Here is a 25846-nt window from a genome sequence, read left to right as displayed (position 1 = left end):
GGTAAAGTGGCTCCTAGCAAGGGCTGCTCGCGATCTGAACTGGGCTCCTGATTCCAACTCTTCCTGGCTGTGTGATCTTCAGCAAGTTACCTCTCTGTGCTTCGGTTTTGTCAGGTATGAAATAAGGCCAATAATGGTTATCTACATCACAGGGTTGTTAGGGGGTTAGTATAGGCAAAGCCTCTAAATGGCCTGGCACAGAAAAGAAATCTTTCTGTGTCAGCTATTGTCACTAAGCATACGTGCCTTCCCTGGAGCTGAGATGGCCCAGCAGAATGGTTACTGGCCAGGCTCCAGAGGGGGCCCAGTGGGTACCGTCTCCCTCTGAACATGTGCTAGCCACATAGCAATTTATGTAACCTCCCTGTACCTAACCTTCCTCCTTTGTGAAAAGTGGAGGTGATAATAATAGTACCTCCCTCAGAAGGTTGTTGTTGGGACTAAATGTGCTAATACATGTGAAGTGTTTAGAAAAGTGTCTGGCTCATATGAAGCACTCAGTAAATGTCAGCTATTATTATTCCCTGACTACAAAGAACCCTGAAGACAATATGGCACCTAGCTGTTTAAAGAGACATTAAAAATCTAAAAGATTTTCTTTTCTTGCCTCAGTTTTTAGGGTATTTATATCTGAATTCTACAGAGGAAGGTGTGCCAGCTAGATAGAATTCTTTAAGCCATGAGGATAAGAAACACATTGCTGTACCTTTCTGATGTAGTCCTCAAGTTCCTTCAACCGTACTGTACAAAAGTGGAAAAGGACTCCCCACAACCCAGGGTCATGTAGCCCACACCATCACCTTCAGACAGGGTTACACTCCTCACAGAATTTTTTTTTAAGATTTTTTTTTTTGATGTGGACCATTTTTACAGTCTTTATTGAATGTGTTGTAATATTGTTTCTGCTTTATGCTTTGGTTTTTTGGCTACACGGCATGTGAGATCTTAGTTTCCCCCCACCCCAGAGGTCAAACCCTTACCCCCTGTACTGGAAGGTGGATTCTTAACCACTGGACCACCAGGGAAGTCCTTTGACAGTATTTCCAAGAGAGGAAAAGGAGGCATCATCCCTTGTGAGGGGTGAAGATCACCACACTGCCACATTTCCCACTGCCATTTTGGTGATCAGCTCAAGGCAGGGTTACCTGCCTTATACTTAAACATACTTTGGGGGTTTTAGAGGAAGATTTCAAAACCAGTCCTCTAATAGGAAACAGAAGCTTTCAGGCTGGGGGCAAGGGACTTGTTTTTCTATCCTTCCATGTTGTTTCTCTGAAGACACACTGCAAATTGAAGAACAAGGGGCTAGTTATCCCACTTTGACTGAGTTTTGCTGCTGCCAGAAAACAAAGGCTAGATTGACACAAGATGAATGTTTCTGAGGGCTGGTCTCTTTTTGTTATATTTCCCAGTCCTGTTTCTCTCCTAAAGAGAGAGAATGGTACATCAGAATACAGGCTAGAAAAATCCTCCAATGTAAGTGATGTTCTTAGGAGGACACATTCAGTATACTAAACAAATAACTTCAAAATATTGACCCATATTAACTCTTTCAAAGGGCTTCCCAGGTGGCACAGTGTTAAAGAATCCACCTGCCAATGCAGGAGATGCCAAGAGACACAGGTTTGATCCCTGGAAGATCCCCTGGAGTAGGAAATGGCAACCCACTCCAGTGTTCTTCCCTGGGAAATCTCATGGACAGAGGAGCCTGGTGGGCTACAGTCCATAGAGTCAGACACGTCTGAGCATGCACACAACACAACTCTTTTTAAAGCAAAGTTCATTCAAGCAGATGGGGGTAGGATGGGAATGGGAGCTGAGGAGGTAAGTCATTAAGAAGGAGAAGCAGGAGAAAGAGGTGAAGACAAGAGACATGATAAACACTTAACAGTAAGGAACCAACTCTGGGCCCAGGAGTCAGTCGGGAAAATTCATCATGAGTTATACCCTCATATTTCACAGCAGAGCCAAGATGCCTGAGCCTAGGGCCTGATCCCCATCTAACACAAGCTCCTAATCCTCAGAGTCATATTCTTAGATCCACAGCAATCCTCTAAGTTCATCTAGCCCACCCAGTGTAATAGTCCCTTTGCACTGAATCTTTCTGCCCTAATGCCTCTTGGGACAGGAGACTCATTACTAGCAGCAATATTCCTTTTGGAGCCACTGCACACATTCCAAAGTCCTTCCTAACCCTATACTGAGTTAAAAATCTGACTCCTTATAACTTCAACCAGTTCTGCTCTCTACGATTTGGGGTTCAAATTATATTTCCTGGTTGTTTTCTGAGAAGAGACACATGCTATGTCTGCCACACATGGGGTCTGAAGCCTACTTGCCTTAGTGCTATCCAGGTTCACAAACCTACAAGCTGTGCAACTATTGGCAGGTTAATCTGTGCCATTGTTTGTTGTCTATTGTTAATATCTGTACTTTATAGAGACCACTTCAATTCTATTTTTACGAGGATTAAATGAGAGAATCTGTAGAGAATTGTACATGGCATGCACAGGTTTTACATTAGGTAAACTCAAGTCGTTGAATGGTATAATAGATGGTGGGCTCCTCCAAGACAAGGACTGGATCTTACTCATTGCTAACATTTTTGCTGCACACAGGGTTTGGCTGAGTATTGGGTACAAAATAAATGTTTACTGAATGACTAATTAGTTGGCAAGAGCTCTGCTCTGGCAAATCCCTCTATGATCTTCTGTCGACGACAATCTTCTCCTAAAAATCCATCCTCCAACTCCTTCCCTGCCCCCAATCCAGCTGCTATTACCATTTGGGCTTCCCAGATGGTACAGTGGTAAAGAATCCTCCTGCCAAAGCAGGAGACTCAGATCCCCTGAAGGAGGAAATGGCAACCCACTCCACTATTTCTGCCAGGATGGGCTACAGTCCATGGGGGTCACAAAGAGTCAGACATGACTGAGCATGCATGCATCATTACCACTTAAACACCCAGCTTTTCTTCCCAAGGTGGGATGGAGAGCCTTGGCTTGAGGCAAAGGTCATTGAAGTTATACTTTAGGCTTCAAGTCCAACCCCAGGGAGGAATTCACTGAAGTGTCCTGTATAGTTTCCCTGTAGCCAGTGTGATTGATGTGCCAAGCCTTATATGGTAAAGGACATGTGGCCCCATGGGCTGCAGGCCTACCCAATGGTTGGGGCCTGAAGACAGATTGAAGAGGAGTTCTGAAACTCTTCTGGAGAAACTAGATCAGAGGGCAGTACAAGATGGGATGAAATGGGGCAGGAGGAGGGCAGACAAGCTGGGGAGGAGGAGGACTGGAACCTGGAACTACCTGGGCCTTGAGTCTAGGGAGGGAGACAGCCCTCAGCAACACATATAGAGTACAACTGGTCTAGGGCTGTGCTCACTAAGGGAAAACTTCACTGCAGCTGGGGTGGGTAGCATATTGCTCTCCCAGGACACTAGATATCATGGAAGTGAAGTGAAGTGAAGTGACAGTCGCTCAGTGGTGTCCAACTCTTTGCAACCCCATGCAACAGTCCAGGCCAGAATACTGGAATGGATAGCCTTTCCCTTCTCCAGGGGATCTTTCCAACTCAGAAATTGAACTCAGGTCTTCTGCATTGCGGGCAGATTCTTCACCAACTGAGCCACAAGCGAAGCTCAAGAATACTAGAGTGGGTAGCCTATTTCTTCTTCCCGACCCAGAAATCTTCCAGCAGATCTTCCCCACCCAGAAATCAAACCAGGGTCTCCTGCATTGCAGGTGGATTCTTTACGAACTGAGTTATCCGGGAAGCCCTAGATATCATGGAACTGCTTGCTAAAAGTTCAGAGCACTTTCCCACCCGCCCACTCATGCCCATCCCACTCTTTTGCAAAGGTTCATGCCTTGTCAGCACTGGGCCTAGGAATTACAGGTTTCCCTTGGTGAATTCCAATCTTCCTTGGCTATAAACGGCAGACCAAGTCTTCCCTGGTGGTTCGTATGGTAAAGAATCTGCCTGCAATGCAGGAGACCCAGGTTTGGTCCCTGGGTCAGGAAGATCCCCTGGAGGAAAGTATAGCAACCCACTCCAGTGTTCTTACATGGAGAATCCCATGGACAGCAGAGCCTGGCGCGCTACAGTCCACAGGACCTCAAAGAGTGGGACACGACTGTGTGACTAACAAGAACCTAAGTGGAAGCAGAAAAGAAAGTGGGCAAATTTTGACTTAAAAAAAATTTTTTTCCTCTAAAATCCACACTCCAGTCCCCATGGTGGTAGGAGGCAGCCCCAGAGTTGGCTAGGGCCCCCTTTTATTAGGGGCTCTCTCTTGATATTTGGCTTCTTTCCTCTCCACCCCTGGCACACGGGGTGAATGGCAGGGCACACAAACGAGAACAGAAAGACTCCCTCACAAGCCCCAGGATCCTGGGAGAGTAAAGAGCCGCCCCACGGCCTTCACAGGAGGGGACAGAGGGGGCGGAGAGGGGAGAGGGTTGCTTATTTGTTTCCTGGAACACTCTGTTAAGAATCTCAGCAATTGCAGTTAGTGCCCGGTCGTTTGGCAAGCAGAGTAGCTTCTCATCGTTCCCAGCTGCACGGGATCTAATTCGCAAATACACCATCTTGCATTCAACACTTAAATGGAAAACAGCAGCCCCAGGAGGGAGGCAGGCGATCTAACTCTGTAAGCCCCTTTCGGAGGGATTTACGTTTCTAGGTCGGCTGACTGATTGGCGTCGTCTCTGGAGAGGATTTCTTTGAGCGGCCGACTCTCTCTCATCTCGGGTCCTAAAACCCACTCCGGCTGTTATAGACTGCAATTAAACGTGGGGAGAAATCGAGATTTGGTTGGGCCTTGGCCTGTCAGTATAAAATAGTAACTAAAATCTGTTTGAGAGCTCAGATTTTAAAAGGAAGATACTGCTTATTCTTCCCCCACTGGAAACCTAGTTAAAGGAAATTAAGGCCTCTCTTAAAGGTAACTAAGATTAGAGGGCTCGGTTTCCGTTTTCTGTGTTTCTGTGGGCCGAACGCCCAGGTCGGTCAGCGAGTTTCTTTCTGGGTGGAATGACGGATTCCTCTCGCCTGAATCCTAAAATGATAACTTCTCTTGGTTCTGCAGCTGCGAACGACTGGCGCCCAATAGCCCTATCCTGGCGGGGGTGTTGCTGGGAGTGGGGGTTATGGGGGAGAGAAGTAGGAGTGAATGGGAAAGGGGAAAGAGCCAAACCTCAGTAAAAAGTTTAGAGAGCTGCGAGGAAGGAACGGCGGCTCCTCGAGGCTCTCTGCCCCTTTAAGTACTGACTCAGCTAAGCTTCCCCCTCAGGTCGCGTTTTTTATGAATGAAAAACGTCCTTCTATTCATTATATAAACAAGCCTGAGCTGATTGGTCAATGGTCCCCACTGCATAAATTATGCAAAACAGACCCCTGAGGGGTAGGGAGGGACGCTCTGTTGACCAATGGAAACCGGAGTTGATGGGGCGGCTTGGCTGGATTTGCCCGCAGACAGGGTAAACAAGAAGCGATGGACAGCCGCTGGAGCGGCCTCGGGCCAATGGGAACGCGGCTGGGCTACAGCCGCGGGCCAATAGCAGAGGGCGGAGCGGCAGGCCGCCGGGGGCCGGGCCAACGCTCCAGCCTGGTTGGCAGCTGCGGCGCAGAGTCCAGCCGCTGGTGCGCGGAGCGGTTCAGTGTCCCCGGAGCGGTTCGGCCCAGCCATTAGCCTAGGCTCCCAGGCCCGGTGCGCGCGTGCGTGAGCGCGCCTGCGCCCCGGGGCCGCTGCAAGGGGAGGAGAGCCGCCGCCTCAGGTGAGGGGGCGTCAAGTGGACAACGGGGGCTTCGGAGGGGGGTGTCCAGGAAGGGCCCAGCTGGCTAGAGTTCACTGGCTGATTCAGAATCCTCAAAGTCTGGGTGCACTTTTTAAATCGAGGTTGGGCCCCCCTCCCTCGCGGAGCTGACCTCCCCCTCCCCTCCCGGGGCCCGGTCCGGTTCGGTTCCTGGGAGGCGTCGGACGGGGGCGGCTAACGGTTCCGGAGCTCGAGGAGAACGGGTTTCCGCACGTCGCGGGGGAGGCCGGCGGGAGCGCGAGGTGCGGGGGCTCCCGGGTGGGGATGGAGGGGTGCGGAGTTGCGGTCTTTACAGTCTCTGGAGATCTGAGAACCTCGAGGGGACTTGGAGGCTCGCGAGAAGAGGCACTCCGCAGATCTTTGCAGTGGGGAGGAGGAGGCCGAAAGCAGCTTAGGGGGAATGTTTGAGAGGTGATGCACCCCCACCCCAGTACCAGGAGGGGTTAAGTGACATAGGCATGTGCAGCGTGTGGTGTTGGGGGTCGGCCAGGAACTTATGCAGGCCTTGCAAGTTTCAGGTTGTGGAAAGCGGACACCCAATTCCCCCATCCCACCCCCAGCAGACTGAGGGCGTCAGGTTGCCGGCGATTCTGGAGAAATCGGGGAATATCAGAACCGCGGCCTGGGGATGGTGGAAAAGAAAAAGATGGGTGCGGAGGGGGATGGAGAGATGTTGGAGCTTCGAGCTGGATTTGGGATCTGACCGAATTTTCAGAGGGTAGGGGACCTCTTGGGGGGAGCCGAACTCCTGATTGAGGACGGGTGCCAAAGAGAGATGTCTGGAAGGGTTTTGGGGTGGGGGAAGGATTGGAGGCGGTTGGTAGCTCCCGGCGCCGCAGCTCGTTTTTGTGAATGTGGGTGACTTTATGAATGAAGCGGGTTTCTTTCGTTGGCTCGCTGCTCCCTGCGGCTTTTTTTTTTTCTTTCCTTTTTTTGTGAATGAAGCATTGAGCTTTCTTCCTAAAACGCTGGGGTGAGGGGCCTGCGTCGGAGGCAGGGCTTGCGTTGGGAGTGGGGGCGGGGGCTCATCTGAAGGAGTTTTCATGAATGGAGAAGGCTGGGAATTGGGTGGAAGTGTGTCTTGTTTTGTGAATGGGGCCCAGTGCGAGGGATCCAGTTACAGCCTTTACCTGATGTGGCGGCCGCGGCTCGCTCTCTCATTCATAAAACCGGGCCCGCTGCGCGCCGCGGGGGAGGGGCCTCGATCGCGCCGCTACGCTGTGTTGAAGTTTTTCCTGGGGGTTCCGGGAGGTGGGGGTTGGGGGGGCACAAAGGAAGTGGTCTAAACTCCTGGATGAACTCGAGCTTTCCCTTCAAGCCTAAAAAAATACGTATACTTTGAACGCGATTTTTCTAGCCCTTGAACTTGGAGAGCTGCTTTAAAGATCTTCGATATCTCCTCTTTTGGGTTTGCTTATAACATCTTCTTTAATTTTTTAAAAATTATTTTTGCTCTTCGTGGTGAAGTATTTTTGCGTCGTATTTCATCGTGAATCTCTGAAAATATCTCCCCCTCCGATCTCCTACCCGTTGTCCACTTCTCTTGTAGACGTTTACAGAATTTCTAAGGCCATGATTTATTTAAACTGACAAATTTTTGAAGGCTACAGAGAAATCGTTTTCTTGCCCTTCAACTAGCTGCTGATGCCCTCTCGGATTTTGTTTACGGGTTGATGACATTTGGGAAGAAAACTTTATGTTGAACTTTTTAGCGCTGTTTGGAAGGCATGCAGGCAAGCTACCTGGAGTGTTTTTCTAGGAAGTTATGAAGTGTGTAGTTTTGCTCCTCTCCCTCTGACTTTGAAAATATCTTATTACTTGGACTAAGGTGCGGAGAGGAGGCTGGCGGTAAAGGGTTTCCTTGTATATTAACATACAAAAATCTGATATGCTTCACACAGTGTGAAAAACAAATTGGATGCCATTGCCCACTGAGAAAAAGTTCCCTATTTAAAATTTGTCTACTAGTTAAAAAGATTTATCCTTAATTATTTTGAATTGCTTAGAGCTGGGGTGAGTGAAATTAATATTTCTCCCATTTTATTGACCTAACTGAATTTTTATTTGAAGAATGGTACCTTCCTGACATTGTTACTTTATACCTCCCAAATTAGAAACAGTTCCCTGCTGTCCATTTGGATCCCCAGCCTCTCTTTCCAAAACCCAATACTTGACAGTGCTGAAACAGTTTAATTTTCTAAATCATGTAAGAAAAATTGATTTCGCTATAATGAACAGATTTTTCTTTCCATGAAACTTTTACTTTTAATGATTTTTAAAGATCTGTTGTAGAGATGCATTTAAAATATGTGCAATGGAATTTAGTTAACTTTATGCATTAGTTTTCTTAGCTATTTTATTCTTTTAAAAGTTGGAAACATTACAGCTTTCTTTGTGAGTTGCCATGGAGATATCTGTGACATTACGAACACTATACCTGTTTGGACAAAAGATTTAAGTTTTAATGAAGAGTTGTATCTGAAGATAAGTATATCTCTGGATCCTTGTATTCCTGGAACTAATATAGTTTTTTACCACTGACCTACAAAATACTTTTAGAAGCACTATGTATGTCAGATTCTTAATTGCAAATAATTTGGATTGCTTAAACCCAGTTTCTCTACTTCCTGTCACTGTACTATCAAAAATTAAATTGCTTAAAAAAAAAAAACCCTAACAACAAACACCCTGGGGAATCTTCTTACAGAGAGAATCTTGAAATCATCTTTTTAAATGAAAATAAGGTTCTTTTTTTTTGGTAGGAGACAAATGGTAGTAAACCTATAATCTTAATGATTAAATAAAAAAGATTAAAAGAATGACTAGGTGAGTCGATTTGGCACTAAGTACGCCATGAATCTTTGATGCCCTTAATCAAGCCCAGGTTAGTCTATAAAGCTTACACCTTGAGTGGTGGTCTTTAAGTACCTCAGAGAAAGTGAGTGATTTCCCATAGAAAAGAACATTGCTAAAAGAACAAGCAATATAAAATCACTTCATTTCTTTCCCCTCACCTGGGCTAAAATAAAATCTCCCAAATTCCCGTTACAGGAGGACCCCTTCCCCCCAGAAATTGCTCAATGCTGAGACCTTCCAAAGTGATATTAGAGACGTTGGAAGCACCATGGATGGGTTTTATGATCAACAAGTCCCTTTTATGGTCCCAGGGGTAAGTTTATGTGGCTTTTGGTTTGTTTTTTCTTCCTTCTTCGAACGTGAGTCTTATGGCACAGCCCCCTTTGGGCCCCTTTACTACACTTACCTCTTAACTGTCTATTGGCCTCTTTCAGAAATCTCGGTCAGAGGAGAGTAGAGGGCGGCCTGTGATTGACAGAAAGAGGAAGTTTTTGGACACAGATCTGGCTCACGATTCTGAAGGTAGTGCAGCTCTCTCCTCTGTTGTGGCTTGTTCGTGTGGCTCCCTGTGAAAACTGCAGCACACAGCCAGCTTCTTCCCTCTTCCCCCTAGGAGAATTCTCCTCATTCTGGTGTCTTCTGTTTTCAATTCCAGAGTTGTTTCAGGATCTCAGTCAACTTCAAGAGGCTTGGTTAGCTGAAGGCAAGTTTCTTGGCTGTTCTGTTTTGCACATAAAACATTTTACTGTGCTTTTTAATAAAACTTAAAGATCTAAAATAAAAATCTCTTTTCTAGCACAAGTTCCTGATGACGAACAGTTTGTCCCAGATTTTCAGTCTGATAACTGTAAGTACCTTTCTGGTGGTGGCACATGTGTTCTGAGAGTGTTTGGTCCTCGATCATCCGTGTCTAGAATACTTTTCAGCTGTAGCCAGCCTCTTTGGACACTGGTATGTGTTTGGTTTCTTTTAATAATTCAGAGTTAACCCCCTCTCCAAACTCTTGTTTCATTCCTTACTGAAGTTATTTCTAAAGTGCTTTTATTTTATTGCAGGTAAGGTTTACCAAATATGATTTTATCTTAAAATTTTTGCCTAAAGAATTTTGTAAAACTTCAAGCTCAAAAAATCCTAATTCTGAAGTTAACTAAAGTTATATATAAGTTACTGGACCAAGCATCCATTAATCAGACATTCTCTTCCAGTGGTTTTTTGGGGTTTTTATAAATTAAGTCCTTGACAGAAATCATGAGCCTGACATTTTTTTTTCGTTTAAAGGTACTGAAAATAGTTAATGGAAGATTCTAGTTAATTGTGGCTTCACCCAACATGTTGTAAATTTCTTTTCTAGCTCGAAGTTGACCAAAAAATGGTCACAGAGTGACCTGATTTACACTTATTTTTCATGTAGTTGTGTCAAGACTATCATTCAGAGAAGAGTAAAAACCTTTACTTAAAATGATCTTTAAGGGCTCACATCACTGAGATAAGAAATGCCATGGAAGCTCAGAAGACGGCTCTAGGGTGCTGGCAAGGGCACAGTTAGCTTTGCACTGATCTTTTGGGGGCTGTCCTCAACAGGTCTAGGAGCTTTTATGGTCCAGGCAGAGCTATCAAGGACAAAGCTGGCTGATGAAATTTGAGCAGCACAGGGCAGCTCTAGAGAGCATTAGTCACTGGCGAATGAGCAGGTTTAGAAGAGAGGCCTGGAGAAAATGCTGCCTCTTGAGAGTTGCATCATAGAAAAATTTGTGTCTTAGTCATAGTTTATAATAGCAAGCACCTGAGCCAGGCAAGGATTTGATTTCTCATTTTGCACCAACACATTTTTCCCAGCTTTGTCTTATCTTGTGTGTGTGTATGTAAAAATGCCACTGGGAGAGAGGGTATCTTTGGATCTAAGTAAAAGCTGTGTGTTCTAAATCAATACATGAAAGGCAAGAGGTACCAGCTAAACATTCTTTAATGATAGGCCTCATATTCATGGGGAGATGCTAGGAAACTTTAAAAGGGAACAAACTGTAACTCACAGATGCAGGGTTACCTTAGCTTTGTCACAGCTTGCTGTGGATGTTTTCTATAGGAAAGTAAATGCATGTTAATTATTGCCCTCTGATTGCTTTCAAATGATTGGGAAACGTGCCACTGAAGGGCGAAAGAAAGATAACGTAAAGTGTGTAAGTGTGTGTGTGTGTGTGTGTGTGTGTGTGTGTGTGTGTGTGCGCGCGCGCGCGCGCGCACGTGTTTGCAAGATAAAAGACAGGATTGTAACCTACTTTGTTCTGTGTTGATAGTTTGGCCCAGCCTTTCCAGTTCTTGCTCAGAGCAGCATAAACTGCAGTCTGTTTGGGAGGCTTTCTTGGCAGAGGTTCTTTGAAATGCTTTTATGACACTTTTGTTTGTTTCTCTATAACCCAAAAGAGTTAGAAAGGAGGTGAGATGACTGCATTCAGATAGATTTCATGTGCTCAAGCAGAGGTAGGTTCCTTAGAGAAAGATGTCAGCAGACAGGATATTTGGATAGATATTTATCTGCAGGAAGAGGCTTCAGTAAAGGAATCAATAAATGTGTTCTGGCTCCTTAGAAATAATTCCTGCTTGGCAAATAGAATGTGCTAAGTTTTTTAAAGTGCCATACGTAAAATGGAGCTGCTTTGGGAGATGTTTCTGCTTACCAAGTGTGATGTGTTTCTTTGTTTGCTTTTTGCTTTAACTTCTTAAGGTTGGGGTTTTCTGTCTTTTAAGGATAAAGCAGATGTTTGAGTAGCCTCAGAGAGTCTTTGAGAATTATCCCCCACTCTCTCACTCTTCTTTATAGAGATGGAGCCGAAAGAAGGATAGGTTCAAACAGAAGTTAGGCAGGAACACAGATGTGGGGAGGTGTATTCTTAAACTATTTCTCCTTGCTGTTATATGTGTGACTTTTCACTGCAGTTGAGGCAGGCACTGTAGACTCATAGGAGTTGGCAGAGCCCAGGGCTGGGCAGACCCTTTATCTGTGAGTGCATCTCACAATCTCCTATTTAGGATCAGCTTTGACTCCAGCCCTCTTCTGGAAGAGCCCTCACTGTTCCAGGGAAGTAGGAGAAGCTCATGCAAATTTAATGAAATCTTACAAACTGGTTTAAATCACTGGATCAATGAACTGGAAACCAAACTTGCACTTGCCCTGTAAAGCAAATCCTTCCCCTAGGGTGGCTGAAACATTTGCAACAAATACTCTTATGTGACCTGCCATGAGTAGTAGTCTGCTTTCCTGTTACTGTTGACTAGTTTTCCATGTTGTATGTGAGAGTTTTTGTATGTATGTGAGAGAAAAAGAAATACCGAGTAATGTGGGTAACTTATTTTAGAAGGTCATGTTTGAAGATGATGGCTTACTTTTTTTGGTAAACGCTATCAGCTCATCATCTAAAGAGATTTATTTATATTTTCCAGATTTGGGTTCCTACCCATAGGCATCCATTCATAAGTGTTTTTTTTTTTTAATAAATGAAACCACTGTTCTTAAGAGTTAAAAGAGAGGTGAGACATTTCTTAAGTCTTATAGAAATGCCCAGCCTACTTCTAGTTGTATAGATTTCCCCTTACTTCACAAATACAGAAGTTAGTTAAGTATCCCCCCTAGAATCTCTTAAAGGTCATGTTCAAGGGAATAAAAGTGCCACCTATAGACATAGGGGTTCTGCATTTGCCATCCATTGTCCCTTGATCCTGATAAATAACCCTGAAGATCCCAGATTGTTTGAGCTACAAGTCCCTTTTAGGGATGGTCTTGCCTAACCCTTTCATTTTATTAAGGGGATAATATAAGGTCCAGACAGCTAGAGACACACTGGTGATTAGGGGCAAATGGGAGGGGTTACATGAAATGAGGGAGGAAAAGTATATAAAATCCTATCCTTAAAGAAGCTCTCACAAAGCTGCAGAGCCAAGGGCACTGTCACATTCAGAGGCTCCCTCATGATTTCAGATGCCTGGAGCTGGCCCTCAGGAAAGCCTGGTTGAGGGTGGGCTGCCCAGTCTAACCAATAGTTCTCTTCATTCTACAGTCCCAAGAAACCTATTCAGTACCTTGGAGCTTTGAGTTTTTTGCATAGGATTTGGAAGAAAGAGAAATGATAAAACAGAAAAATTGGAAAACTGACATGTGTTCCAACATTTGTGTGTGTACACACTATGTATCCTGTATGTTATAAATGTGTTTAGCTACATGTGCAGTAACACACAGAGCTGCCAAGCCACGGAATCTGGGCCAGTAAATAGGTGTGTACTACATTTTACAGAATTAGCTGCAAATCAAAACTGAGGATAACAATGGAAAATCAAAGTGCTTAGTGTTGGGTTAGGGGTGGGAGTTGATAATTCAGTTTTCTGAACTGTTTGTTTGGATATCTTAATATTCAGTTTTCTGAACTGATTGTTTGGGCATCTTAGGGTATTACTCTCTTTTTTCAGTCTGATTCTTTGGGACCCATGGACTGTAGCCCACCAGTCTCCTCTGTCCGTAGGATTTCCCAGGCAAAAATACGGAAGTGGGTTGCCATTTCCTCTTCCAGGGACTTTTCCTGACCCAGGGATTGAACCCACGTCTCCTGCATTGCAGGTGGATTCTTGACCGCTGAGCCCTCAGGGAAACTAGGTATTACTAGATTCTAGCATATATACATGGCATTTTAAAATGCAGATTTAAGTTTTGACTTTGTAAAATTTCACTCATTTGTTTCAGTGTGATATTGTGACTGTTACACCTGTCAGCATTTTGAAGAACTAAAATATTTTACATTGAGGAGAAGGCACGGTAAAATCTTTTTTAAAACATGATCTCTAAACAAATATAGTTTAAAGAATGGTCTTAAAATCCAAATAGCCGTGTTTTCCCCTTGAAGTGTTCTTTTTAGATCTGTGCTTCAAAAAGAATGGACTGACTGGAGGAAGTAAGGGTAATTTCCTAAGACTGGCTAATTAACTGATAAAATCAACTTTTCATAAAGACATTGCAATAGATGGCTGGGGAAATAGGATTAACTGTTATGGCAGCCCTTGAACCTAAAGTATATTGATCTGAATCCCATTTCAATATGAGATTATTCATCTGGATTTTTTTTTTTTCTTTACTGCTCAGGAGGTTGATGTGGTGGGGGGAGGGGTGCCTTCCTTTGGGAGAGGGCAGTCATTTTGGCCCCAGACATGCTGTAGGAAACTCTCCATTTACTTACTTGCTTTCTGTTCTTGGGCCATTTCTATATGAAAGGAGCATCCTAAAGTTTTTCTTAACACAAGGTGAAAAAGACAACAGTAGGCACTTTAAAAATAAGAGGCTTGAGGGAGTTGAGGCTCTTATTTAATCCTTTTCCAGAGCCTATAGCTCTGAAGGTAGAGAGAAGAAACGAGAGAGCTAAATCAAGAGCAGGAAAGCTAGAGTTATTTGACTCCAAGTTTTACAAACCTTTCAATGTCTTTGTTAGCTAGCCCACTCCCTACCTTACCACTGAGAAAGGGCTAAATGATTTGAAATCCTATCCTTGATAGCCTCCAAAATCCTTATAATGCAGGATTCCTAAGAACCAAAGCCCTAGCATTCTTATTTATTGAACCGAGCCATGTGTTTACACAAAATCTGTTTTCATCTAACTTTAATTCAGTTAGGCTTATTAAAAACAACAGACTTTTTCTCTTCCTCTTCTATGTCTCTCTGCTCTCAATCCTCTAATAAAACCCAGTAACCTTTCCAGTCTTCCATGTTTGGTGCAAAAGACTTGTGATAGAAAATTACACCTGTGTCTGCTGGGCAGATCACTTTTGTAGATTCCAGAGGTACCAAATCCCAGCATCACGGAATTACAGTCTGTCCCGTTTTTCAGCATTCTTCTGCCTTAAGATTAAGACATGGGTAGTCTGATAAAGCTGAGAATTTCTATTATCTGCCATTTCACCCATCTAGTATCACTGTTTCAACTTCAGTCCTAGAAAAAGCATTACCACTGGTGGGGTGGGGTAAAGTTGGATGTGTAATCCTCTACCCAGAGACGGTTCCACCACATGTTTCTGGGGTTTTAATTGTGATAAAGCTCATCTGGGCTCAGAGGCTGACAGCCCCCCTCGGGCACATGGCTGCCCTTGAGGCAGCCTGGGCCCCATCTGTGCCCTGGCACATAGCGCTTCTCCACTTGCAATCCAAGGAGCTCGGAATCTTGTCATGTTGCAGCTCCGAGCTCTTGGACAAGCGCCAGGCATGCTGATGCCAGTACCGGATTAGGTTTCTTTTTTAAAAATTCATTTTGTGAACTCATCAAGCTCATTTAACAGAGGCTTTGGTCGTCAGTTTCTATCATTGTCCCATTCCTGTAAAAGACTCAGCTTAAAATAAAGGAGACACAAAGACACTAGGCCTCTAGTGTGTCTGGGTGGGTGCGCACATGAGTGTGTGTGTAACCAAAAGGTTAAGTCCACCTTTGAGTTTGGCAGGTAAATGACAGTGGACCTGCAACTCAGAAACTCAGATGTTACAGTTGAGAAGAGTCCCTTCATAAAGGGGCCCTGCCTAGCAAAGAGGCTCCCCTGCCTAACTGGAGGAGGCATCTAGACAAAAGCTGCAGCTGAGGGTGAAGATTCCAGGGAGCAGGATAAGATCTAGCTATTAAAAAGGCCAAGAACTTCAGACTGCTCTGCAGAGCAGCCAAGGCACTGAATGAGGAATCTGGTTAGTTAGATTCAGAGAAATGCTTCCAGTGGTCAACCATGTGAGTTCACTGGCTTGTGGCAGTGGGGCAGGCAGTGAGAAGGGGTCCACATAAGACATTTGAAAATAGTCCAGTATGTTATGAAAAAGAGGGAAAACCCATGTGCTAAAATTTATCCCCTGGATCTGGTTTTCCTGAAATAGCATATTCTTCCCTTGAAATGAAGTCTACACTAGACTGGCTTCATAACATCTTCCTTAGGGTGATTATTGAAGGTTTGAAAAGAACAGAAACCCAACCAGTTTTTAGCCTTGTACTTTGTGTTGCCCTTGGAGTAGGTTTCACCCTGCGACTATAGATCTTCTCTTCTCTTTTGATGTCTCATGAGCATTCAGTGGGGGTATTATAAACCTTTCAGGCCGGATGCAAAGCCGGGAAAAGGAACTGTGAAACTGTTCATAATAGGTAGCTTGACCCCTCCCCCCTTTGCAACCAGACTCCTGTAGTGAGTGTCTCCAGAGACCCACTCCCTTGGGGAGGAAACCAGGTGGCTCCCGATACTGTTATTGGAATGGAAAAGCAAGGAGTCTGGAAAGGCTGGCTTCCATAGAGCTGTCCTCTAATGCAAACCAGCTCACCCCTGGGGGCAGGAGAAATACCGCTGAAGTCTGTTTCAGCTGGTAGCTACAGTCAGTGTCTGAAGTGGGCAGCGCAAGATAGATTCCTTTTGCCAGAGGGCACTTGCCGACCTCACTTGGAGCTGACTTGCACACCCTTGCGGATTTCAGCCAGGGTCTCAGCCATCTGAGTCTTAGGGAGAGTGTGGAGCAGGCAGGCGCCTGCAGTGTCTGAATTTCTTACATAAACACTGAGCGCTGGGCGAGCAAGCGTCCCTGCGGCGACAGCTGGGCTATGCTCTGTCTGCCCCAGTGAGCTGAGCTGCTGAGTTCCCCACCCCCCTTGCCTGAATGGAGCATTCCAAATTGGTTGTGAATGGAGGGCGGGGCTCCCTTGCAGACTTTTTCAATGAATAACCAGACCCCATTGTGCAGCCTGTGGAAAAACAACCAACTCAAACAACACTGGGACTGTTAGAAATATGCTTGTGATTGGCAGGTTGGAGAACCTCCAAAATTAGTTTCCTTTGGCTTCCCTGCTGCTCCCTGTTCTTCGAGCCTGGGCTTAACAGGGTTTGAGTTTTCTTTTAAGTGCTGATTTTTAACCCTCCAACTACCAGGCTGGTGGCCTGGGCTTAGACTGAAGGGCTGCTACTGACCCTCCGATCTGCCCCCACCCCTTTGTCTCTCATTTTAGACTGAAGCTGTCTAAAGGGAGTGATAATAGGAGAGGGTGGTTTAGCTTCCCTGGAGAGAGAGGTGTTGAGACTTGATCTGAGGATATTACCCTTTTATCTCTTGGTTCCCTTGGGGCTGTGGCTTTATCTCTCCACTGAAGATTCCTGCCTCCCCTTCTCCAGTCTTTATTCAAGTCCTGAAGAACTGGTGGGGTGTTTGCCTGCCGCAACACTCACATGTACCTTTTAACATGCGAGGACCCAGCTATAACTTCTCTACTCCTTGGCAGTCTCTCTCCCATTTAGTTTCCCACTGTGGCTGGAAACATACCATTTTAAAGTGACCCTTCCCAGACTGCTCCTCAGGTGAATCCTTCCACTGGGCAGTCAAATGCCTTGCCTCGTCAAATGAACATCTCAGAAGTGCTAGAATGAACCCAGCCTCTGATGAACCCCCAAATCAGAGTGGCCTCCTCACTCCAAAACTAGGCCAGCCTCTAGGGATACACTTGCCTCAGTATTGCCCACCCTAAACATCTCCCAGGCTCTTGGCTAACAGCTCACAGACAACCCCCACCCCCAAAAAGACTGTGTGGGCTAGACCATGGCTGTCTAATAAGCATAAAGGACAGTCCATTAAAAACCAAAACAAAACTTGATAGTAATGATCCAGTGCCATTTTCTCAGGGTTTTCAACTAAGATCTCTTAGTTCCTGCTCTTCATCCTCACAACCTAACGAGGCTATTTGCATTTGTGTTTTGCTGTAAGGATTTTTTTTCTGAAATATTTCCCTTGCTATAAATTGGTTTTCCAAGGATGTCTTCCTTTCCCTATTAAAAAAAAGAACAGGCCTGGGCAGACTGTCCTTTTGTGAGAGTTTGAAACCTCTCAGGAGGTAACCCTAGATATCTGCTGTGTAAGAGGATGCTGATGTTTGTGCGGCTTCTCCAGAGGGGCTGAAGAGGACTTAGCTTACATAAACACTTTTCAGCCGAGTGCCTGGAAATGCTTTGTAATTGCCTGAAAGGGCACTTAATGAGGGTCTTTTATACTTTTCCCATAGAAAAGGTAGAATAGAAGGAGAGAGGAGATGTCTCTTCTACTCAGCTGCCCACAGTAAAGACCAGATCCTGGAAGGCTACCCCGCGTTTCCTAATCTGAATTTTAGTAGAGAATAATTCAGTGGTGATCATGTCACTGTGCTGGGGGTACCCTCAGAGTCAGAACATTTCTGCTCCTCCCCAGCTTCCTTTTCTTTCCTTCCCCACCAGCCTTGAAATCTTTATTTCTTGGGGAATAAGGAGAAAGCAGCATAGGGCTTTACTGTAGTCTGTATTTTGACATATTAAACATAGTCCCTGCTTCTCAATTTCCATTCCTGTTGAAGCAAGAAGCAACCAGTTTCTCTTAGGCTCTCAGTGTCCAAAAGCAGAGAACCCCTGTCTTTTGTTTCTTCACTTCTGCCTGAGCCACAGCATCCTTCCCTGCACGCAGCCAACCCTTGGGGAAATGTGTTTTGCACACCACCACTCTGTTCTGTTCCCTCCCTGCCCTGTTGTTCAGCAGCCCCCAACACCATCCTCCAGCCTGCAGGGAGGTAAGTCTAACATTAGTTCTAAGAGTCCTTGGGATGACCTTAGGGATGAATAGAAAAAAAAAAAAGCTAGGGCCATTTTTCATTTTCTGATTCTTCTTTTAAAATGCATACACTAGCCAAGTCTTCCCAGGCTGCCTCTAGATTTTGTGCAGCTAACGCTGTACCCCAGTAAGACTCTGTGCTAGGGGTCAAGTCACAGTGTAGGCACTCTTGACACACTTGATGTGTTTCTGCCTTTAGGAGCAGCAAAGCTGTAGATAGAGGGGAATGGTTCTCTTGGAGGGGAAGCCACTTTCCTTAGGGTTTGAGTTTCCTCCTGTCACATTTTTAAGATGAATTTTAAACTTGAAGGTAAAATTTTCCACAGTGATTAAATCCCACTTCAAGTATTGTTGCTGCTTTAATGCTAGTTTGGATGAGAATTAAATGAATTGGGAATAAATTATAGAAGGGCTGTTAAAGAAGGCTTGTTTTGCATTTTTTCTCTATTCAGGAGGATTGCCCTGTTTCCCCCTTTCCTGACGGTGTGTTCCATTGTGAGCAGCCCCTCATGGTAGAGTCTGCTGTGGCTGACGGAAAGCCCACAGTGGGGGAGGTCAGCCTATCACCTCCAGCAGAGCTGGGAGAACAGGGCTCTCTCTAGGCCTCTCTCTTGATGGTGAAAGTTAAAGAAGTTGTCTATCATATTGGTTTCTCCACAGCCCAGAGTTTGGGGATGTGACACTCTGATGCAATTAGAATACACATACTGTGCAACATTCTCTGATGGCAGAGCCCTGAATCTACTAATATGCAAGCCCTACTTCAGTCAGAGTTGGCCCTCTTCTTTTCTAAGCTCCTTTTTCTCCCTTTCATTTCTAACTCTTCAAGGCCTCTGGGTTTCCATTTTCGGAATTCTAAAATAACAGCCCTAAATTGTTAGGATAAATGATTTGCTGGAAGAAAAGGAACCACACAAATTCAAGCTGTTTCAAGAACAATGCTAAAAAAGTGTGGCAAGAGTGTGAACTTGAAGGAAGTAAATCTGAAACTAGTTCATCTAGGTCAAAAAAACCAACCTGTCTACTACCACTGGCATTAGATTATCTTCCCTATTTGAGAACACCCGTTTTCTGTTTAGAAATGACTATCTGAAAGATGCAGTTTTGTGCTGAGGACATGTAACTGTTCAGTAATAGGTCCTCTTTCTGACCTGCCGTTCCCTTCTGTGAGTCAGAACATTCCTGATTTAGTACATTCATCCAAGGTGGGTTCCTCTTAATAACATGACCACTTCTTTTGGGAGGAGAAAAAAGTATTAAAGAGTCTTTTTCTGTCTATTTTAGCCAGACTTAGAATAGAAACCCTTGAAGAAAAAAAAAATCACCTGTCATTACTGTTAGTACTAGTAGAGGTGAAGAAAGGATAAGGCCAATATCCTAAATTCCAGGTAGAAACTGGTCCTGCTAGTCGATAACCAAAGACATGAGCAGCAACCTCTCTACCCTGGCAGATTCACCCCTGGCCCACAGGTGTCCCTTGGGGACTACTTGGCCATTCAGGCTTCCCTGTGCTTAGGCCCATCACTTTGACCTCTTCCCAGCCTCTCCCAGAATTTTCAGCCCCTTGCAACAGAAGAGGTAAATAGATGGCCTTGAGGACCCCTTCTCTTCCTAGCCAAAGCTATGCCCCCTGCCCACCCTTTAGGACTTGGGCATCTTCCTTGACTTGGGTCATGATTTTTCCTCTCTGGAGAGGGGAATAAAGAGGTAGTGGGAACCTGGAGCACCCCCTGGAGACTAGAGGACCCCACACACATTTTGAATGGTCAGTCTGGGTGGTGTAGTTCTACCTTTTGGGTTGCAAGTGTACATTATACCTGCCAAACTGACTTCCATGGGTGAAATTTAGTTTTTCATCTTTGCCCAATGGTATTTCAGCCAGGGGCTGCTGTTGCTGGAAGAGGCAGTGGAAGAGGAAGGAGACTTGGTGGGATGATGTAATTAGTCATTGAGCTGGGCTTAACAGAAGCAAACCTCCAAATCACCCACCTCTCCTCTCCATTATATGAATTTACTAGAAAACATAAACGTGTGTGCATGCTAAGTCGCTTCAGTCGTGTCTGACTCTTTGAGACCCCTTGAACTGTAGCCCATCAGACTCCTCTGTCCATGGCATTCTCCAGGCAAGAATACTGGAGTGGGTTGCCATGCCCTCCTCCAGGGAATCTTCCAGACCCAACCCATGTCTCTTTTGTCTCCTGCGTTGGCATGCGAGTTCTTTACCACTGGCGCCACCTGGGAAGCCTCTAGAAAATATAAACATTCTAGTTCAAATAAGATCCCAACCTAATAAAAATGCCCCCAACAAAGCCCTTTCCTATAAAGTATAACCCCCTTGTCCAGTCAGTTCCTCTTTTCCACAGAGAAATTAAAATCCCTTTATGAGTAAAACTGCCACTTATCTTTTCCTGCTTTTACGCTAGCCGCAGGGCTTTGTTTGGAGGTCTAACAGAAGGTACAACCTGGGGGCCCCTGAAGCTGGAGCTTTGGTATCTTCAGAGCTGTAGTTCTCCATTGAGAACTCCAATATATTAATATCTAATATCTCCAAGATATTAATATTTGTGTCATATATTTCACATTCCAGGGAACAATAAGAGCATAAAATACCGTAACACCAGTCCTGCCCAAACACAATTTAGCAGCACGTTACTCTCCAGAGCCAGTATGAGCATCACAGCTTCTTGTCATTGAAATACCAACCCCACGTGAAGCCTTTCCCCCAGAGACAGCAGCGTTTGGCAAGCCCAGTACTTGTCTAGGACACAACCTAGACCTGTATCGCTCTTGTTAGCTAGAGTCCATAGCAGAGATTTAGGGTCATCCCTGGTAAACAAAATGGAAGAGGGGCTTACAGAGCATGGTTTTAACTTCTTCGTGGTATCAGTTCTGTTGTCTGATTTAAAACCCAGGTGGGAGATAGTCTATCAATAACCCTTAATTCCTGTCTCCCAGGAGAAATTCCACCGCCTTTGCAGGTGACCTCTCAGGAGTTTCAGATACCGCTCTCTACTGATGCTATTTATACCTTTTCAAAATTGTGCCATTTTTTTTCTTTTTAAGCTCCTTTTCCTTCCTTTCATTTCTAAACTTGTATTCAAGATATCTAGGTTTCCATTTTCAGAATTCTGAAGTAATCTCAGGTCCTTGCTAACCCTGTTTTTCTGCCCACCCCATTTGTGAACTGATAGGGGTCTCTCTGGAGACAGTCTCCATACCTTTGTTAAAAAATTTTTATTTTGGGTACTCTTTCTGCCCCCTTCTGATGCCTATGTCAGAAGCTTTCTCTGTCTCCTTTATACTTTAATAAAACTTTATTACACACACACACACACACACAAAAAAAATTTTATTTTATATTGGAGCATAATTGACTAACAATGTAGTGTTAGTTTCAGGTGTACAGTGGAGGGATTCAGTTATACATATACATGTATCTATTCTTTTAAAAATTCTTTTCCCATTTAGTTTATTACAGAATACTGAGCCGAGTTCCCTGTGCTATACGGTAGGTTCTTGTTAGTTACCTATATTAAATATAGCAGTATATACACATCCAATTCTCAGTTTCCCCAGTGGCTTAGCAGGTAAAGAATCCACCTGCAATGCAGGAGACACAGGAAACTCAGGTTTGTTCCCTGGGTTGGGAAGATTCCCCTGGAGGTGGAAATGGCAAGCTACTTCAGTATTCTTGCCTGGAGAATCCCATGGACAGAGGAGTCTGGCAGCTACAGTCCTATGGGGTCGCAAAGAGTTGGACACAACTGAACGACTATTCATGCATTAGTCCCAAATTCCCAATGCATACCATCTTTCAAGTAAGTGCCTATCATTTTTTATATAAACTCACCAACAAAATATTCCTGGATTTACATTCCCCCAAAGGTTCCTGCCCTAGTATTTCCAAGTATTGATACTTGGTATAACCTCATTTACTCTTATGAGTAAGAGAGGTGTCTTCTTCCCTCACCTCTTTTTCCACTGTAGCAAGACCTAGCTCTACTTCTACAGGTTATTATTTCTCTCTGGTATTCCCCAGCCATCTTCATGCAGAGTCGTCAAGATTCACATCTTGCTCTTGGGTTGTTCCTGTTCAAATACTGTGTAATTCTAACCCTATTTGTTGGATCTGATAGCCTTTTCCTATAGTCCATGTCACGATAATAAGTTCAAAGACTTTTTTCTCAAGCCTACCATATTACCCCAGATTTCTAGCTCTAAATCATGAAAAGTAGAGTGGGTTTTTTTTTGTCCACACCCCAATTCCCGAAGCCTGTCTTCTGCTGACTGTAGGTTTTTCCCATAGCATGGAAGAAATCTGATTCCTGGCACCAGATGTTCTAGGAACTAGCTTTATCAGTTTCTAATTTGGCTCTTGTGTTATTTATTGTACAGAAGATGGTGTTGGCCATATAGGGAGGACTTCCATAGTTGTTAATTGATGAATTCTGCTACTTCAGGATTGATTCTTTACCCTAGGGCCCTGAGATATACCACCAGGGTAATTAATATTCAGTCCTTTGGTCCTCACTGAGAAACAAGGAAGTAATAAACTGGAATAATCAACACCATAATTCCCTACCACCATGATTAATCTCCAGTCTAAAACCCTGAATATTATTGTTACTCACCATAAACCTTGTAGTTCTATTTGATTTCTTAAACTTTGTAAATTTATTAGTATGATGGAAAACAGATTACTTAAAATCTTGAATACTATTGCTGTGACAATCATGAAGAGATCTTTTCCTATACCTACTGATACTAAATTCTATCCCAGAACAGAAACCTTGCTTTCTCCATGTAGAACTTTGCCCAGGACAAATATAGCTGTTCTTGCTGTTTGAGATTCAGAATGAACCTACCTGGAAATCTCAGCCCCTAGATGTGGTCTGCTCACCCAGGTGTTGGCTGTACCCGATGTTTGTCACATTTCCCATGAGTTATATGGAGAGCCTTGTTTCCAGCCCAGAGTCCTGCTGCCATTCTTGATTCCCAAGACAAATGCACAAAGGATTCTCCAAGCCAACAGACTTAACACAATTTAGGTCTTAAGTTCCACTCTTTTCTGATCCCTCATCCTAATAAGCTAGGTTGGGCCAGTTGGAGCCCCCAGAAACTCTTGTGCCTTTCTCCCCTCCCCTAAGTGCTCAGGGCACCAAAAGACCAGGTCACCCATTTCCAACCTCCTCTCTGGGCCCTGGCCGTGCTTAACCTCTTTGGGCTGCTGCTGCTAAGTCACTTCAGTCATGGCCGACTCTGTGTGACCCCATAGACAGCAGCCCACCAGGCTCCCCAGTCCCTGGGATTCTCCAGGCAAGAACACTGGAGTGGGTTGCCATTTCCTTCTCCAATGCATGAAAGGGAAAGTGAAGTCGCTCAGTCATGTCCGACTCTTGGCGACCCCCTGGACTGCAGCCTACCAGGCTCCTCCGTCCATGGGATTTTCCAGGCAGGAGTACTGGAGTGGGGTGCCATTGCCTTCTCCGAACCTCTTTGGGCAGAAGGAGCCAAACCAGCTGCTTAGAGGGAAGCATGAAGGAGAACATGGGGGAAGAGAACTTTCATTCCGTCTGTCACCTGCACAGGTCGGTGATGGCTGCAGGGTGCCCTCCTGAGGACTCAGGGGATGAAATCTGAGTTGTCCTGTCTTCTGGTTGTGTTCTAAACCTGTATGCACATACATTCACAGGAGTGGACATTCTCCATTTTTTTTTTTTCCAAAAATACTTTGTGATCTTGAGTTGAGCTTCTGTTTTAGTTCCTGTTGAATGTGTTATTAATGTGTGTATGGAACTACTGGTCGATTTTACTTTTGTTACTATTTTGTACTTGTGTAATTGTGGTCTTTTTACCCAGCAGCGGTAGAGGTGGCATGGATAGTCGTCATGGTGATAACAGCGACAGTTTATTTTTCCCTCTTGGGTGTTCACTTCTCCTTTCTAAATGGGCCAGGGCCAAAAAAATATTTGAGAACCATGGGCTTAGATGTTAGAGTGTGACAACATTTGTCCTTGTGTAATTTTAGATTCCTGGGGCTGTATTATCCAAACATGGTAAAAGGTACAGATAAACAGGACAGTCTTCTTCAGGTTTGGTAATAGGCCAGGGGTGACTTCCTTTGTGTGTAAGGGCATGGTTTTGAAGTTGTTAGCACGTCTACTGACCTGTTTAGTCAACCATAAGATAGGTATTTTTTTCTCCCAAGTATCTCAGAGGAGACGATATAATAGCCATTTTATCGATTTTTTTTCAAGACATATTGCTACATTTACTTCGTTTCTCTATATTTTCTTTCCAAGTTATTGGAAAGTTGCAAGCTTTATCACATTTCACCCCCAGATAATTCCGTGTGCATCTCAAAAGATTGAGGACATTCTTCTACATAGTCTAAGAAAATTAACTTTTATTCAGTAATACTCAGAATTCCCCAGCTGTCTTTTATAACTGATATCAATATTGTTTTTGATCTAGGATTTAAGAATCGTACATCAAGCTTATTGTTATATCTCTTATCTCGGACAAGAATCTGCCCACCTTGCCCTCCTCCCCCCAGTAACACTTTTTTTTTTTTTTTTTGAAGAGTCCTGGCCAGCTGTTTTGTAGTTGACTTTTTAGGGTACATATTTAAAGGATATGTAGAAACACAAACATACAGAAATGCTGACCTTAGGCCTGGAAATTCCCTATGTTGTGGATTTTCTCACCTCATATCCACGTTATTTTGTTGACCTTAAAACACTGGTGAAAGAACAGAGTGAGTCAGATGGAGAGGTTTGTGCATGTTTGAAGAGAAGGCTTTTGAGGGACTTACAGTTTTTAGCACAGCTTACTAAATAGTTGATTTTTTACTATTTATGGATGATTTTTGCTACATTCAATTTTTGAATTTATGCTTACAAAGGTTAGCACTGTCAGATATTAGAGAAAATGTCAGTCCCCTATATCTCCACCAATTCTACTTTTAGAACTTGTGCCCCTAAATTTGATAACATTTCAAATTTTTATTTTTAGAAACCATTGCCAGGCAGAAACAGTGCAAACCATCCGTTCAAACGGGTTTGAGCATGTCTCATATTTGGTTTAGAAATCCAAAAGGCATCCAGATATTTTTCCAGATATTCTTTAAGTGCCAGACCTGTCCACTTAATCTCCCTTGAACCTCTTTTGGTTCCCAGAACAGGGAATTATCGCCTGTCCTTGTCATTTGCTATAGCAATTACAAGAAACACCAAGATTAGGAATATGTTTTATGTTTGAAATGGGTTTCTAATCTACTCAAAGTAGTAGTAAACTAAAATAAAGACTTATTTCCAACTTCCAGTAATATGGTAGAACTTAAATAAACCTCAGCCTGTCTGTCCTTTTCTTACTAACTGGCTACCTATGCTTTGTCTCAGAGTTTGTCCAAGGAAAGCCACCACTAAGGAAAGTCAGCAGTATGTTGGAAAGTAGGTCTTTTGGGGTTTCTTTGTGTGCAGAACTCAAGGGACGCCACATCTAGTGACTTAAAGCCCCCTCTGGTCTTTGCCAGTGGGCACCCTGACAAGGTAGGAGT

The 25846-nt window shown here is 44.3% G+C and overlaps 1 protein-coding gene and 1 long non-coding RNA gene across 8 annotated transcripts in view; one reads left to right on the top strand and one right to left on the bottom strand.

The window, feature by feature from the left end:
- Positions 1 to 4185: 4185 nt before the first annotated feature.
- LOC145538764 (uncharacterized) lies at positions 4186 to 5266 on the bottom strand. The gene is made up of 2 exons (XR_014077230.1): positions 5198 to 5266; positions 4186 to 4781 (listed from the first exon to the last, which is right to left on the bottom strand). It is a non-coding gene; the product is annotated as an uncharacterized LOC145538764 (long non-coding RNA).
- A 362-nt stretch (positions 5267 to 5628) lies between these two features.
- ETV5 (ETS variant transcription factor 5) overlaps positions 5629 to 25846 on the top strand; it is a 57363-nt gene continuing 37145 nt past the window's right edge. For 3 of the 7 annotated variants that reach the window (XM_081571400.1, XM_081571395.1, XM_081571392.1), the window contains exons 1-5: positions 5629 to 5777; positions 8868 to 8985; positions 9107 to 9194; positions 9328 to 9375; positions 9469 to 9519. Coding sequence is in view for 6 of the 7 variants with exons in the window: in XM_081571395.1 (XP_081427521.1) it covers positions 8941 to 8985; positions 9107 to 9194; positions 9328 to 9375; positions 9469 to 9519 (232 nt within the window). In the remaining variant the exon portion in view is untranslated. Of the gene's footprint in view, positions 5778 to 6044; positions 6228 to 7036; positions 7550 to 8187; positions 8986 to 9106; positions 9195 to 9327; positions 9376 to 9468; positions 9520 to 25846 lie in introns of those variants that run through there. The other 4 variants (XM_081571391.1, XM_081571390.1, XM_081571393.1 and 1 more) reach the window with 3 other exon arrangements.

The sequence above is a fragment of the Giraffa tippelskirchi genome, chromosome 2, assembly GCF_054371585.1.
Source record: "Giraffa tippelskirchi isolate mGirTip1 chromosome 2, T2T-mGirTip1v1.2.pri, whole genome shotgun sequence".
NCBI classification, from domain to species: domain Eukaryota; kingdom Metazoa; phylum Chordata; class Mammalia; order Artiodactyla; family Giraffidae; genus Giraffa; species Giraffa tippelskirchi.
The sequence above is the reverse complement of the archived record's forward strand: the minus strand, read 5'-3'. Positions and strand labels throughout refer to the sequence as shown.